Raw genomic sequence first — 17,665 nt, forward strand, 5'->3', positions numbered from 1 at the left:
TATCTGTTTTGTCTACCTCAGAGGACACTTGAGGAGAGGCTGTCAAGGGATTAAAGGGAAAGGAAGCACTTGGTGGGCTGCAAAAACTCTCTTTAGGTCTAAGGTCGCATTCTGGCTCCAGAATGCCAGGGCTGCTGGGGCGGGCAGGAGCTGACAGCTCTTCCCGTATCTGGGGCTCACAAGCATCAGGTGCATGGCAGGTCACCCTCCCGGCCAAGAGTGTTAAGCAGGCTCGGTCTGAGTTCTGGGTGCGCCACGCCTGCCTTTCTGGTCTCTGCAGCAGCAACCCCAGCACCTTCAAAGCCTAGCGACCGAGAATGAGAAACCGTGAAAAAGACACGCAGCAGCAGGCCACGCCCAGAACAGGCCTGCGCGCGCGGCCTCCCACTTCCGGCCACGGGAGCTGGGGGCGGGGCCGAGCGTTGCGCAGGGCTCCGTCGTGTGGCGAGCGGCTGCCCCCTGCCTGCGACGAGCGGCGGGACCCGCGGGCCGCCTCGCAGATTACTACCCCGCCGCGCTCGCGGCCGCCAGCGTCCTCCTCAGCAGCCCTGCGACAAGTCCCGGCTCCTGCTGCGATTATATTATTTTTATTTTTAATTCACAATTTCCCCTGGCCCTCAAAGCGTTTTTTTGTTTGCGGGCAAGAGGGAGTTAGAGGAGGGTAAAAAAGACTTTGAATGTGAGGCAAAGATGGAGGAAGGCGTCCAGGCCCCAGACTGGGACAGTGATGAAACTGTGATAGAGGGTTCAGTGACGGAGAGCGACCTGGAAGAAAAGGAGCTGCCCTGGAGAAGGTGACCATCATTAGGGCCACAGTGCCTGAACCCTCGCGCCAGGGCGGCCCAGGTGCCCTCTGAGGGGGTCAGAGTTTTGAGTGGAGATCGTGACCAGAACATGTGCTTGTGGGCAGGATCAGAGCCTTGTGGGGCAGCCGTGCCTGAGCCGAGAGCTTGTAAATAAGCAAACACAGTCTGTTCCCACCTACCCCCAACCAGCTAGGGATAAAATGAGGTTTGCACTAGGTGGCTTTATAGCATTTTTCAAAAGGCTTTCCTTTTGGGGGCTTTCAGTCTTTTTGCACGAGCAAAAAAGATCTTGGGTCTGAACTTAACTGCATTTTGTTTCAAGAGACTTCATTTTGCTTCAAGAGACTCGTAGCTCAGTTCTAGGAAAATGGGTAACAGTTTCTCTCAAGAAAAGAATGTGTGATGGGGAAACTGGTCCCTGCCAAACTGGAAACGAATAGTTTTATACGAATCCAAAAAAGTCGGTATTTCAGGTTATCGAAACCTTTCTCTAACATATTCTCTGTGCTAGACACAGGGAAAAGAGGGCAGGGATGAGGCCACTAGGTCTGCTTCATATGTGCTCAGGGCTGTGTCTGGGACTTAAGTTGGATCGTACACAGAATTGGGTCATTCTCCTTTCCCTCTCTCTCTTCTCCAGGATTCTCCTGCCCCCTTTCCTCATCATACCCACTTGCCAGTTCATATGATCAGAAAGACAGGTTTCTTTGAGTGTTAGCCTTTTCACTATACAGCAGTTCCTTACAAGGGGGACAGCCTTTAGCACAGAATTAAGAAAAGAGAGAGAAAAGGGGGATTCTGTCCACACTTTTCAGGCAATACCGATCCCTTTTCCCAGTTCCTCTGGTAGACACTTTCTCTTGAGTTTTATGTTCCCCAGTTGCCATGGTTGGTGTCTGCTCTGAGGCTAGGGCCAGCCTTGGGGCAGGGCTGGGAGGTAAGAGAGAAAGCAACATAAAGCCCTGGGCTTTGTCCTATACCTTCTGGCATGCAGGGGTCATTTTCCTTGGTCTTCTGGATAAAAATAGGTTTACTGTCTGTGCCCACTGGATGGTTCAAAGCTGAAAGACAAAAAAGAACCAAAAAACCGAAAACAAACTGAAACTCGTCAATAAATGGGTTGTTATTAAGATTTCAACTTCAGTCCCCAATCTACCTGCTGTTGTTTACTTTTCAAGGTTCTTGAGTAGTTTTTAAAAAATATTCATTCGGAGTTTTTGGTTGTAATGAGAAACAGGCAGAGGTTGCTGTGAGCCAAAATGACTCCACTGCACTCCAGCCTGGGCGACAGAGTGAGACTCTATCTCAAAAAAAAATAAAAAAATGAAAGTACCAGCAAGACTTTCTGTTGAACTAGACAACTGATTCCAAAGTTTATATCGTAAAATAAATAAGAGCAATTAGGAAAAGTCTGAAAAATAAGAACAATAAGGAGGTAATGACCTATAGGATATTAAAATATTTTCTGATATAAAATATTTTAAATATGATACTGGCACATAAAGTGACAGATCAATAAACAGCATAAAAACCCCCCAAATAGAATCACATACATATGGGAATTTAGTGTATTACAGAGGTGGCATCTCAAACCAGCGAGGAAATGATGGGATTTTTCAAAAAATGATATTGGGATGATGAAGGATGTATGTAGAAAATAGTTTAGTTGAATCCATATTTCACACTGTACTCCAAAAAAATTCCATATGAATCAAAGATGTAAATGTTAAAAAAATACCAAAAAGTATTACAAGAAGCCAAAAAGGGATTCTTTTATAACTGTAGAGGAAGAAAGACATAATTATAATACAAAACTCAAAAAATTTCAATTATCAAGATTACAAACACATATACTCTTTGACACAGTGCTTCTATTTTTAGAAAATAGTGTTACCTCTGTCTTCCAACATATATACACTTAGAAAATATCTCTGAAAGAATTACAAAACAATCAAACACCTTGGTTGCCTGTGGGAAAGAAAGCTTATATTAGAGGGGACAGAGAGATATTTTACTACATACCCTATTATATTGTTTGTTTTGGAGACAGGATCTTACACTATTGTCCAGTCTGGAATGCAATAGTGCAGTCATAGCTCACTGAAGCCTCTAACTCCTAGGCTGAAGTGATCTTCCTGCCTCAGCTCCCTGAGTAGTGAGGACTATGAGCATGAGTAATCAGGGCTAGTCTATACTGGTTTTTGAATTTTGAACCATATAAATATATTGTCTATTCAGGAACACTATAGGAAACATGAGCAATAAAAAGAAGCATGAATGAGATAGAAATCTGACCTAATTCTACCTGTATTAAGACTTTGGTATATTTTCTTCCAGCTTTCTATGTAGGCTTTTGTGTGTGCACCTGTAATTCTTTTACAAAGTTTGAATCAATTTGTACAAGTTTACAGTTTTCGCTTAACATTATTTTTAAACATTTGCAATGTCATTAAAATTCTTCCCTAAATTATTGATAGTTTTCTGTCATAAAGGGATAATTTGTTGAAGCATTATATGATTTTAAAACAAAACATTTAGTCTGTTTTTAATTTTTTGTTATTGCAAATAACTCTGAGATAATTTCCTTAAGCATAAATTGTTGGGGTTTTTAAAAATAATTTCCTTAGGAAAGAATCAGGACTATTTTTTTTTTTGAGACGGAGTCTCGTTCTATCACCCAGGCTGGAGTGCAGTAGCATGATCTCAGCTCACGGCAGCTTCCATCCACCCAGGTTCAAGCCATTCTCTTGCCTGGGTCTGCTGAGTAGCTGGGACTACAGGCGCATACCACCATGCCCAGCTAATTTTTGTATTTTTAGTATAGATGGGGTTTCACCATGATGGCCAGGCTGGTCTCGAACTCCTGACTTCAAGTGATCTCCCCACTTCAGCCTCCCAAAGTGCTGGGATTACAGGCATGAGCCACTGTGCCTGGCCCTTATTGGTACTTTTATTGGCATAATGTTAAATTTTTACGTTTACATATTAGAATATTAACATATTTATGTTAGTTTTTTATTTTTAATTAAGATTTTAGTAGGGGCAGAAATTCTGCCTTTCTCCTCATAGGGCCCTGGTTAAGCCTAAGAATTAAATATGAAATAGATTAAATACTTTAAATATTAAAACTTATGTAAATTTAAAATAAGTTTTATGGGACACAGGAGTCCTCATAAGGAAATGAAGACCCAAAGAAATGGCAAAACCTGGTTGGGCATGGTAGCTGATGCCTGTTATCCCAGTGCTTTGGGAGGCTGAGGTGGGCAGATCACTTGAGGTCAGGAGTTCGAGACCAGCCTGGCCAACAAGGTGAAATCCTGTCTCTATTAAAAATACAAAAATTAACCGGGCATGGTGGCATGCACCTGTAGTCCCAGCTACTCAGGAGGCTGAGGCAGGAGAATCGCTTGAACCTGGAAGGCGGAGGTTGCAGTAAGCTGCGATTATATCACTGCACTCCAGCCTGGACAACAGAGCAAGACTCCCATCTCAAGAAAAAAAAGAAAAAGAAAAAATTTAAAAAAGAAATGGTAGAACCTATGTGCTTTTGTATTGGGTTAAACAAAGAGAGGCAGTTGTGGAAACGTAACTAAATTATGTAGGGAGGCTAAAGGAAGATAAGAATTATTTTAACAAGATCTGTTTGTACAGAATTCTCTTGGCTATTGAGAAATGTTTCTTTTCTCCTTCTACAGGGAGGGCATCTTTTACATAGGAGTTTTTATCTCCTGTTTTCAAGAAGGAAAAGGGAAGCATCTGCTGTTTTTCAAGTTGCCTTTAGCTCAGAGTAATCCGTATGTCACAGTGGCTTATTTTGGGGTGGCATATTCTGTCACCCTTCAAGGAGGAATTTACATAAAGTTCACCTTTTTAAGAGTATGGTTCTGAGTTTTGACAAACATAATTGTGTAACTACTATCACAATCAAGATATAGAATAGTGTCATTATCCCCCAAAATTCTTCCATACCCCTTTTGTGTTATTTTTAAATTAAAAAAAAAACACACAAAATTTGGTTGGGTGCAGTCGCTCACAGCTGTAATCCCAGCATTTAGGGAGGTCGAGACCTGAAGGTCAGGAGTTCGAGACTAGCCTGGCCAACATGGTAAAACCCTGTGTCTACTAAAAATACAAGAATTAGCTGGGCCTGATGGCAGGCACTTGTAATCTCAGCTACTTGGGAGGCTGAGGCAGGAGGATCACTTGAACCTGGGCGGTGGAGGTTGTAGTGAGCTGAGATGGTGCCACTTCATTCCAGCCTGGGTGACAGAGTGACTGTGTCTGAAAAGAAACAAACAAACAAACAAAAAACCTCACAACATTTTAAGAGATAAACTTACCCTTTTAGGGACATTAATAGATAATTTTACTTTTTGGAGGAACATTAGTAGATGGTTTACTTCTTGGAAAAATGCACTATAGCTATGGTATAATTCATATTCTAATAATGAATTTTTGATCCTTAGTAATGGTCAGTAGAAAAGAGCCAAGAAAATGCTTTTCTTCTTATAGCAGGAGCCTGTACTCATTCTCACAGAGGGTGTGTTATAATAGAAAAGTTAAGGATTAGAGTCCTTTTCATTGCCAACTTTTCTGATGCTGAGAACTATTAGTTGTGTGTGTGTGTGTGTGTGTGTGTTTTGAGACAGTGTCTCACTTTGTCACTTAGGCTGGAGTGCAATGGCCTGATCATAGCTCACTGCAGCCTTGAACTGGCCTCAAGCCATCTTCTTGCTTCAGCCTCCTGAGTAGCTGGGATTACAAGCGTGAGTGATAGTACCTGGCTTAATTTTTCATTTTTCATAAACAGCCATCCTAATGAGTATGAAGTGGTATCTTCGTGGTTTTGATTTGCATTTCCCCTATGATTAGTGATGATGAACATCTTTTCGTTTCGTGTACTTGTTGGCTATTTGTATTTCCTTTTTGCAGAAATGTCTATTCAAGTCTTTTGTCCATTTTCTGCCCATTTAAATAGAAAAGATAAATATTTTAGTTTGCCTAATAGCATACTCATTGCATATCATGCTTATTTTCATAGCTCTGTATCCCTTACTAGATTTGGAGCTTCTTGGGGGCAAGGACTGTGTGTCTTCTCTCTTTGTTAACGTGATGTTCCCTTGAACATAGTAAGAAGTAAATCCAAAAATTAAAGGAATTCTGGGCCAGGTGTGGTGGCTCATTCCTGTAATCCCAGCACTTTGGGAGGTCAAGGCAGGATCATTTAAGCTCAGGAGTTCAAGACCAGCCTGGGCAAAGTGATAAGACCCTGGCTCTAAAAAAAAAAAAATTAATTAAAAAAATAGCCAGGCATGGTGGTGCACACCTGTAGTCCCAGCTACTTGGGAGGCTGAGGCAGGAGGATCTCTTGAGCCCAGAGTTTGAAGTGAGCCAAGTTCATGCCACTGCACTACAGCTTGGGTGACAGAGAGAGACTGTGTCTCAAAATAAATAAATAAATAAAGGAATTCTGTCAGTGCATACTATGAAAATATATACTCAGATATAATCCTAGGATATTAATTTCAAGTTCTCTGGTATAGAGAAATGTGAAGGGAAAAAACCCACCAGCACTGGTCCCTCAAATGATCTCATTTTATCTCTTTTCAAAAAGTTATTAAGGTTTATTAGAAGAGACAACGATATTTGTCCCTTACCCCCAAATATTAAAAAATAATAACAGAATATTTGTAAAATTAACATGATGAGTCTTTATTTTTCATCTTGGATGTGTTTTCAATCAAAATGTACATTTCTGAATAACACTTTGAAATAGAAACATTAATAGTGGTATAACTAAGAATTTTAGCAAGTTTTGGTATAATAAAAATGATGGGTAAAATGTTAGTCTTTGTTTAAGACACATTAACAACTTGTGCCTTCCCTTTTGGTATTTGAAAGGTTGCTGTTTGATCAAGACGCATCTCTTAAATCTGAGTTCAGTCTGCATCCTGATACAAGAGGAATGTGCAAAGGTGAGAATGACTCTTTTCATTAAGTAGTCCCTTTAGTTTCCCAGTTAGTCCCCATTTAATGTCATTGATAGGTTCTTGGAAACTGAGACTTTAAGCAAAATGAATTATAAGGAAACCAATTTTACCATAAGCTAATTTGTATAAATAACAGTTAAGTTTTTATAGCATATTTCTGGTCACAAGAACATCACCGAACTTCTAAATAAATGCCAAAACACTTCTGATAGTAAACATTGAAATAAATGTGAGCTATACATACATTTAAGAAAGATTAATACAAACAAGTAACATAATTGTTAACCCAGTTATTCCACTTCAGGGTTGAGTGTGACCAAAGCCTATCCTGGCAGCTCAGGGCTCAAGGCAGGAACCAACCCCAGACTAGAGGCCATTCCATTGAAGAGCCCGTGCTCAGGGCTCAAGGCAGGAACCAATCCCGGACTGGAGGCCAGTCCATTGAAGAGCCCGTGCTCAGGGCTCAAGGCAGGAACCAACCCCGGACTGGAGGCCAGTCCATTGAAGAACGTGCACACACGCGCGCGCACACACACACACAGACACACAGATACACACACGCACTTGTATTGGGACCATTTAGACATGCCAGTGAACCTAACAGGCACATCTTTGGGATGTGGGAGGAAACTGGAGTACCTGCAGGAAACCCATGCAAACATGGGGAGAACATACAAATTCCACAGAGAGTGGCCCTTGCTGGGAATTGATGTATTTTTTTTTTTTTTTTTTTTTTTGAGACAGAGTCTCACTCTGTCGCCCAGGCTGGAGTGCAGTGGCACAATCTCAGCTCACTGCAACCTCCGCCTCCCCAGGTCAAGCGATTCTTCTGCCTCAGCCTCGCGAGTAGCTGGGACTATGTGCACGCACCACCACACCCAACTGAATTTTGTATTTTTAGTAGAGACGGGGTTTCACCATATTGGCCAGGCTGGTCTTGAACTCCTGACCTCGTGATCTGCCCACCTGGGCCCTCCAAAGTGCTGGGATTACAGGTATGAGTTGATTTTTTAAAATCAATGTTGACATGAAGTTATTCAAGGACCTGCTGATTACCATTTCATTAACTTCTCTTTTCATCCTTAGTCTTGTTCCTTAATTTTACACAGACTTAGTTTATTAGGGTCTGTTAGACTAGCTACAGCACTGGGGATCATAGCTTCCAGAAGATGCTTAAGATTCCTAGAAAGGGCAACGGAGGTAATGAAGTGCCACCCATATAGCCTTTTTCCTCTTCCAAATCTCTAGCCTAGCCCTAGAACCTGTCTATTTGTAAAAGTAAATAATACTTTTTAATAACCAGTCTTATTTTTCCAGATTAAAATTAGGGCACACACATCCTTAGTAAATATGCATTGTAAATGTGCCTTTCTTCTACCAATTCACCAAACATCCTGAGGCCACTTCTAGGTTGATTTAAACATTTCTAGAAAAATCTATCACTGATAGTCACTGTTCAGAAAGAACCAATTCTGCAGTAGTTGTTTAAATGGTAGGTTGTTTCTCTTTATGATTTCTTCCTGTGAGCCTTTAAAAAAATCTTTTTTTGGAGGATGTCTGGAAATAAGTGTGAAATAGAAAAAAAAATTCCTAAACACCCACGAAGGTTTTCTAACTTTTGTGTATTTATGGTTCACAGTCTTTTCACTGTACATCATCTCACCTGATACCTAAGTGGGAAGTTACAGTTTCATCTTGGAATGCATTTTCTCACATGTAATTGGAAGGGACAGTGTGTAATATTGATCTCCAGGATGCCTTCTTATGATATATAAAGTACCACTAGAAAGGAGTTAGAGGTCTGTTTCAATATTCCAACCAAGTTTTTTTATTTTCTTTTCCAAATGGATAAATCTTTACTATGTCGCTGGTTATTAAAAATATTAAAATATAAAATTATATCATGTAGAAAATGAAAGGTCATGTTCCTTACTCTTCCCTATAATTCTACTCCCAATGATTGCCAGTCTTTAGTATTTGTATATCCTTCTAATCTTTTGTATGCCACTATAAATATCTTTTTTCATAATTGGTATCATATTCTACATTTTTTTCCTTGTCTATATTTATTTACTTCAACCTTTTGTTTATTTACTTTATGTTAAAGAAGTTTATTTAAGCCCAAGATCCATGATTCAAAAGGAAAACTACCTAGCAATCATTTTTTAGACTCATTTATTTCTACTAAATGACAGATTGTTCTACATTCAACAACTACGTACAAAAAAAGTTATAAAATTGTCCTTGGTTTTGCAACGATAAATGAAAAACATTAAAATTCTCCAGTCAAACAAGGCATGCAAGGATTTTTATGTTGTTATTTTTTGTGTTAAAATAGAGCAAAATAACTTACTGAATTATAAAGGTAAGAGCTGAGTGAGCATGCTACTAATGGAGAAAGTGGGTATTTTCACAGAACCAGGGTTTTTTTCCCATCCCAACTTCATTTGATGTCAATCAAAACCTTTCAATGGCCATATAGTAAAACAAAAGAATGCAATATGTTTGTGTACATACACTAGTTACTTTATGTGCAGTAAAGCAGCGGTCCCCAACCTTTTTGGCACCAGGGACCAGTTTCATGGAAGATAATTTTTCCCAGGATGGCGGTTGGGGGTATGGTTTCAGGATGAAACTGTTCCATCTCAGGTCATCAGGCATTAGAGTCTTATAAGGAGTGTGCAACCTTGATCCCTCACATGTGCAGTTAACAGTAGGGTTTGCACTCCTATGAGAATCTGATGCTGCTGCTGATCAGACAGGAGGTGGAGCTCAGGTGATAATGCTGGCTTGCCTGCTGCTTACCTTCTGCGGTGCAGCCTGGTTCATAACAGGCCACAGATGGGTACTGGTCCGTGGTCCAGGGATTGGGGACCTCTGCAGTAAAGGAATAGAGAAGGGAAAATGAAAGAATAAAGAAAACTATGCTATATTAGGATATGGTAGAATGAAATTGTTTTCTAGTTGAGAATGTATTTCTGGTCTGTAAAAATGGAGTTACGGAGTCAAGTAGCAGGTTTTCTTTCTTTTTTTAATTTTTAATTTTTAAATTTGTGGGTACATAGTAGGTGTATATATTTATGGGGTATTTGAGATATTTAGGCATGATAATCACATCAGGGTAAATGGGATATCCATCACTTTAAGCATTTATCCTTTATGTTTCAAACAATCCAATTATATTTTATTATTTTACAATGTACAATTAATTAATTTTGACTATACTCACTCTGTTGTGCTAGCAAACAGTAGGTCTTATTCATTCTTTCTATTTTTTTTGTGCCCATTAACCATCCCTACATCCTTCTCAGCCCGCAATATTTTTCCCAGTCTCTGGTAACCATCCTTCTACTCCTTATCTCCATGAGTTCAATTGTTGTGATTTTGGCTCCCACAAATAAATGAGAACATGTGAAGTTTGTATTTTTGTTCCTGGCTTATTTCACTTATGACCTGCAGTTCCATCCATGTTGCAAATGACAGAATCTCATTCTTTTTCATGGCTGAATAGTACTCCACTGTGTATATATATCACATTTCCTTTATCCATTCATCTGTTGATGGACACTTAGGTTGCTTGCAAATCTTGGTTATTGTGGATAGTGCTAAAAAAAAAAACCATGGGAGTGCAGATATCTCTTTGATATACCAATTTTCTTTCTTTTGGAAAGGAAAATCCCAAATACCTAGGAGTGGGATTGCTGGATTGTATGGTAGCTGTATTTCTTTTTTTGTGAGGGATTGCCAAAATATTCTCCACAGTGATTGTACTAATTTACATTCCCACCAACAGTGTGTGATGGTTCACTTTTCTCCACATCTTCACCAGCATTTGTTATTGCCTGTTGTTTGCATAAAGGCCATTTGTAACTGGAGTCAGATGATATTTCATTGTAGTTTTGATTTGTATTTCTCCAATGATCCATGATGTTGAGTACCTTTTCATATATCTGTTTGCCATTTGTATGTCTTCTTTTGAGACATGTGTGTTCAGATCTTTTGCCCATTTTAAAATCTGATTATTATATTTTTTTCCTATAAAGTTGTTTGAGCTCCTTAGGTATTCTGGCTATTAATTCCTTGTCACATGGATAGTTTGCAAATACTTTCTACCATTCTGTGGTATCAGGGTAATACTGTCCACCACTGGGACAGACCTAAAGTACTCCTGTGGCTACCACCACTGGGACAGACGTGGAGTACCCCTATAGCCACCACCACTGGGTCAGACCTGAACCCAGCACGGTACTGAGTCTTGCCCAAGGCCTGCTGTAGCCATTACCTGGCTACCACCTATGTTCACTACAGCTCTACAATCAGCAGGTAGCAAAACCAGCCAGGCTTGTGTCCTTCACTTCAGTACAGTGAGCTCTCCAAATCCTCGGGCAGGTCTAGAGATGTTGTCTGGGAGCCAGAGATGGGAATCAAAAACCTTAGAAATTTATGTGGTATTCTATTCTACTGTGGCTGAGCTGGCACTCAAACCATGAGACACAGTCCTTCCCACTGTTCCTTCCCATTTCCATAGGTAGGAGAGCCTCACCCCATGGCCATCACTACCATAGGCCCAAGAGGAATACTGCCAGGCTACTGCCAGTGTTCACTTAATGCCCTAGGGCTCTTCAGTCAGCTTGTGGTGAATGCTATCAGGTCTGGAACCGACCCTTCAGAGCAGTGGGCTACCCTGTGGCCCAGGGCAGGTCCAGAAATGCTGTTCAAGGCCTTCTTGAATCAGTGATCCCAAAAGGCTGCCTGGTGCTCTACCCATTGTGGCTGAACTCACACCTAAGGTGTAAGACAAAGTTCCCTTTACTTTTCCCTCTACCTTTCTCAAGCAGAAGGCCTTCTGCACCTTTCTCACCATAGCCACCACAGCTGTCAATGTGCTGGGTCTGACATGAAACCACATGTGAGAATCTTAGGTTTTCTTTTAAGTAGACACCTCCTATCTGCTCTTGGAACACATCACTTGTATCTTCATCCACCATTTGTGTTTGTGTTATTGGTTGCCTGTCAAATTGGAATCTGATCTGTCTCATTGACAAACCCTGTCATTCACAATAGGCTTTCATTAGTTTACTAAGTGGTGTATGACTCCTAATCCTAAACTGTACTGTATGACCATCCTGCCTACTATTTTCAAATTAATATGGTCATTGTTCTTAGTATTGACTCCTTGGTCAACAAAAAGTCCTTGGGGATTTTGTTGACCATTGCGGTCATCGGAGTCTCTCCAGCTGCTGGTATACAAAAGAGATACTAGGTCCATGTTGGAGTCTACCTCATCCTTTTACATTGCTATGTATTATTCCATTGTATGAATGTACCCTATTTAATGAATTAATGATACTTAATGTTTTTCAATACTATTACAAAATATGAAAATATTAATACTTATACCTTTGCCTGCTTTTCTGATTTTTTCCTTAGAATAACTATCTAAAACTTTGTGCTCAGCTCTTGACATATATTTCCCCCAAAAAAGATGTCTCCTTCTCCCTACAACCAATGCAGCAAATAATTCAGTCTGTGTCAAATAAAAAGTATCTGATTTAGTTTGCATTTTCAAGGAATACCAGTGTTAGGCCTATTTTAATATAGATAATTCATAATTATTTTTTGTGTCTGAATTGCCTGCATCTGTCTCCAAATTATTTTCATTTTATTATTGATTTGTAAGAGCATTTTCTATATTAAAGATAGCAAATCTTTGTCATATATATTGTGAATAGTTTTACCCAGTTTTCTGGTTATCTTTTAATATTATTCATGATATATTTTGCAGTGAAGAAATTTTAAGTTTTTGTGTAGTAAAAGCTGTTGGTCTTCTCTTTTAGGGTTTCTTCTTTCTCTATCAGACTTAGAAATACTTCAGTGACCTCAAAACCATAAAGATACATTTTTAATCTTTATTTCCATTGATTATATTTATAGCTTTTATATTTTTAATGTTTGGAATATTTTGGCATATGGGAAAGGTAGGGCTCAAACTTTATTTTTTTGAAATGGTTAACCAATTTTCCTAATATCATTTATTGAATAATCCATCTTGTTGCCCCGGTTTAAAATACCATTGTCATATATTAAATTTCTATATATATGTGTGTATGTATGTCCATTTTCTACTCATTGTTTTGTTTCATTGACCTATTTGACTATTTCTGTGACTATTTCATCACTACATTATTTTATCATCCTTAGCTTTAGTATAATATATTTCTATGTATGGTAGGGAAGATATCCTGTTATACAGAGTAACTGGCCACAGCATTCATCCTAAGTTTCTTTGGTACAAACAGCAAGCTCAGTGCAGTATGACACTTTAATCACAGTGTTCTTCCAATTTACCTTCTTCCAACTTTTGTTAGTGGGATTTTCTCTGAACTGGGTGGTTTTCTGGAATTCTAATGGAAGAAATGTATATATATATATATATATATATATGTATATATAATTATTTCTGAGAGATCTCTTCCTTTTCCTGTGTTGTGTGATAAGCTGTGTCTTAGTCAGTTGGGGCTGCTGTAACAAAACTATAGACTGGATGGTTTGATCTATAGATATTTATTTTTCACAGTTCTGGAGGATGAGAAATCCAAAATCAAGGTGCTGGCAGATTGGTTCTAGGTGAGGACCCTCTTCCTGGATTGTGCGGATGGCTGCTACATTGCTGTGTGCTCACGTGACCTCCTCTTTGTGCTCAGGGAGAGAGAGCTCTGGTTTTTCTCTCTCTTTTTATAAGGATATTAATCTCAGGAGGGATTATGAGGGCTTCACCCTCAATACCTCATCTAAACTCAACTACCTCCCAAAGATCTTACCTTCTAATATCATCACATTGGCGGTTAGGGCATCAGCATATGAATTTGGCTGGGGCGGGTGTGCACAGACATTCAGTCTATAACAAGCTGTTTACTACTGTTTGGGTTTCCTTGAATCCATTCCCATCTTTTGATCTATAGGGGGTATATTTCTATATTCCTTTCCTTTCCATTGTTGCTTCAGATTTTCAAAAACCAAAAATCTAGTAATTTCTTTGCATATTTTTCTATGAACTTGGAAGGTTAAAAAATATGGGCTCAGTTTGCCATTTTGGAAACAAAAACTGTGGCTTTTTTGGACTATGTACTAGTATTATGAGTTTCAAAAAAACAATCTAAAATGAATTTAAAAAGGAATTTTTAAATTATTCTAGTGGTGTTTAAGTCTATGTACTTTCTATGCATATTGATTGCCTTTATTCATCCTGAGACAAATAAATATCAAGTATTATTTCATTCAGTGTAGTATATGTGTTTCCTCTTAATAATTAAAAAATATTAACACATAAAAGTGGCAGTTAAGAAATTGTGATATGCTACAAACATATGAAAAAAAGCTCAACATCACTGATCACCAGAGAAATGCAAATTAAAACCACAAGGAGATACCATCTCATGCCTGTCAGAATGGTGATTATTAAAAAGTCAGGAAACAATAGATGCTGTCAAGGCTGTGAAGAAATAGGAATGCTTTTACACTGTTGGTGCGAATGTAAATTAGTTCAACCATTGTGGAAGACAGTACAGGGATTCCTCAAGTATCTAGAACTAGAAATACCATTTGACCCAGCAATCCCATTACTGGGTATAAACCCAAAGGATTATAAGTCATTGTACTATAAAGACACATGCACATGTATGTTTACTGCAGCACTATTTACAATAGCAAAGACATGGAACCAGCCCAAATGCCTATCAATGATAGACTGGATAAAGAAAGTATGGTACATATACACCATGAAATACTATGCAGCCACAAAAAGGAATGAGATCATGTCCTTTGCAGGGACATGGATGAAGCTGGAAGCCATCATCCTCAGCAAACTAACACAGGAACAGAAAACCAAACACTGCATGTTCTCACTCATAAACGGGAGTTGAACGTTGAGAACACATGGACACAGAGAGAGGAACAACACACACCAGGGCCTGTTGGGGGTTGGGGGGTGAGGGGAGAGAACTTAGAGGACGCATCAATAGGTGCAGCAAACCACCATGGCACACGTATACCTATGTAACAAACCTGCACGTTCTGCACATATATCCTGTTTTTTTTTAGAAGAAATGAAAAAAGAAATAATATACTAGATGATTCTTGATAACATTTTGCATGCGTATAAAATTATTGGGCCATTATCAAAGCAGAGCAATAAAACTGTTGTAAATGATTTATGATTATGTTTCACTCTAGGCATGCCTTCTCCTGAGATTCAACTTGGATTTAAGCTTAGAGAGGATCTGCAAGAGCAAATGAATAAAAATAAGATGATGCCTGTTCTTAGCGAGGATACAATATTACAGGTGTGTAGCATGTTGATTAAATACATACTCACTAAAAATTGGAAATGCTATCACTCAGAGTGGCAAATTACTAATGATAATTCTTTTTGTCTATATTTTGCTTCTTTCCTCTTTTCTTATTAATTTTTACCTCTTTCTTAACTAGTCATTCTATTTCTTTGTTGCAACTTTGATGAAAACAATTGTTTTAGAAGGGAGAATTTAAAATACAGTTGATCCTTGAACAATTTGGGAGTTAGGGATGCTGACCCTCTGTGCAGTGAAAAATCCACATGCGACTTTTGACTCTCCCAAAACTTAACTACTTATAGCCTACTGTTGACTGGAAGCCTTATTGATAGTCAATACATATTCTTTTATATGTATTATATACTGTATTGTTACAACACAGTAAGATAGAGAAAAGAAAATGTTAAGAAGATCATAAAGAAGAGAAAACATATTTACTATTCATTAAGTGCAAGTGGGTCATCATAAAGATCTTCATCCTAATTCTACCAGAGGTACAAGGAGGAACTGGTACCATTCCTTCTGAAACTATTCCAATCAATAGAAAAAGAGGGAATCCTCCCTAACTCATTTTATGAGGCCAGCATCATTCTGATACCAAAGCCTGGCAGAGACACAACCAAAAAAGAGAATTTTAGACCAATATCCTTGATGAACATTGATGCAAAAATCCTCAATAAAATACTGGCAAACCGAATCCAGCAGCACATCAAAAAGCTTATCCACCATGATCAAGTGGGCTTCATCCCTGGGATGCAAGGCTGGTTCAACATACGCAAATCAATAAATGTAATCCAGCATATAAACAGAGCCAAAGACAAAAACCACATGATTATCTCAATAGATGCAGAAAAAGCCTTTGACAAAATTCAACAACCCTTCATGCTAAAAACTCTCAATAAATTAGGTATTGATGGGACATATTTCAAAATAATAAGAGCTATCTATGACAAACCCACAGCCAATATCATACTGAATGGGCAAAAACTGGAAGCATTCCCTTTGAAAACTGGCACAAGACAGGGATGCCCTCTCTCACCGCTCCTATTCAACATAGTGTTGGAAGTTCTGGCCAGGGCAATCAGGCAGGAGAAGGAAATAAAGGGTATTCAATTAGGAAAAGAGGAAGTCAAATTGTCCCTGTTTGCAGACGACATGATTGTTTATCTAGAAAACCCCATCGTCTCAGCCCAAAATCTCCTTAAGCTGATAAGCAACTTCAGCAAAGTCTCAGGATACAAAATCAATGTACAAAAATCACAAGCATTCTTATACACCAACAACAGACAAACAGAGAGCCAAATCATGAGTGAACTCCCATTCACAATTGCTTCAAAGAGAATAAAATACCTAGGAATCCAACTTACAAGGGATGTGAAGCACCTCTTCAAGGAGAACTACAAACCACTGCTCAATGAAATAAAAGAGGATACAAACAAATGGAAGAACATTCCTTGCTCATGGGTAGGAAGAATCAATATCGTGAAAATGGCCATACTGCCCAAGGTAATTTACAGATTCAATGCCATCCCCATCAAGCTACCAATGACTTTCTTCACAGAATTGGAAAAAACTACTTCAAAGTTCATATGGAACCAAAAGAGAGCCCGCATCGCCAAGTCAATCCTAAGCCAAAAGAACAAAGGTGGAGGCATCACACTACCTGACTTCAAACTATACTACAAGGCTACAGTAACCAAAACAGCATGGTACTGGTACCAAAACAGAAATATAGATCAATGGAACAGAACAGAGCCCTCAGAAATAACGCCGCTTACCTACAACTATCTGATCTTTGACAAACCTGAGAAAAACAAGCAATGGGGAAAGGATTCCCTATTTAATAAATGGTGCTGGGAAAACTGGCTAGCCATATGTAGAAAGCTGAAACTGGATCCCTTCCTTACACCTTATACAAAAATCAATTCAAGATGGATTAAAGATTTAAACGTTAGACCTAAAACCATAAAAACCCTAGAAGAAAACCTAGGCATTACCATTCAGGACATAGGCGTGGGCAAGGACTTCATGTCCAAAACACCAAAAGCAATGGCAACAAAAGCCAAAATTGACAAATGGGATCTAATGAAACTAAAGAGCTTCTGCACAGCAAAAGAAACTACCATCAGAGTGAATAGGCAACCTACAACATGGGAGAAAATTTTCGCAACCTACTCATCTGACAAAGGGCTAATATCCAGAATCTACAGTGAACTCAAACAAATTTACAAGAAAAAAACAAACAACCCCATCAAAAAGTGGGCAAAGGACATGAACAGGCACTTCTCAAAAGAAGACATTTATGCAGCCAAAAAACACATGAAAAAATGCTCATCATCACTGGCCATCAGAGAAATGCAAATCAAAACCACTATGAGATATCATCTCACCCCAGTTAGAATGGCAATCATTAAAAAGTCAGGAAACAACAGGTGCTGGAGAGGATGTGGAGAAATAGGAACACTTTTACACTGTTGGTGGGACTGTAAACTAGTTCAACCATTGTGGAAGTCAGTGT

General features: G+C 39.0%; 1 protein-coding gene across 4 annotated transcripts in view; it reads left to right on the forward strand.

Moving 5' to 3' along the window:
- Positions 1-396: 396 nt before the first annotated feature.
- Positions 397-17,665, forward strand: part of ANKRD31 (ankyrin repeat domain 31) — a 179,223-nt gene continuing 161,954 nt past the window's right edge. For 2 of the 4 annotated variants that reach the window (XM_055112313.1, XM_055112314.1), the window contains exons 1-3: positions 401-794; positions 6,708-6,781; positions 15,029-15,138. In XM_055112313.1, coding sequence (XP_054968288.1) covers positions 691-794; positions 6,708-6,781; positions 15,029-15,138 — 288 coding nt within the window. In that variant the 5' untranslated portion in view covers positions 401-690. Of the gene's footprint in view, positions 795-6,707; positions 6,782-15,028; positions 15,139-17,665 lie in introns of all 4 variants that reach the window. The other 2 variants (XM_034959938.2, XM_055112315.1) reach the window with 2 other exon arrangements.

This window comes from Pan paniscus, chromosome 4, assembly GCF_029289425.2.
Source record: "Pan paniscus chromosome 4, NHGRI_mPanPan1-v2.0_pri, whole genome shotgun sequence".
Taxonomy (NCBI): domain Eukaryota; kingdom Metazoa; phylum Chordata; class Mammalia; order Primates; family Hominidae; genus Pan; species Pan paniscus.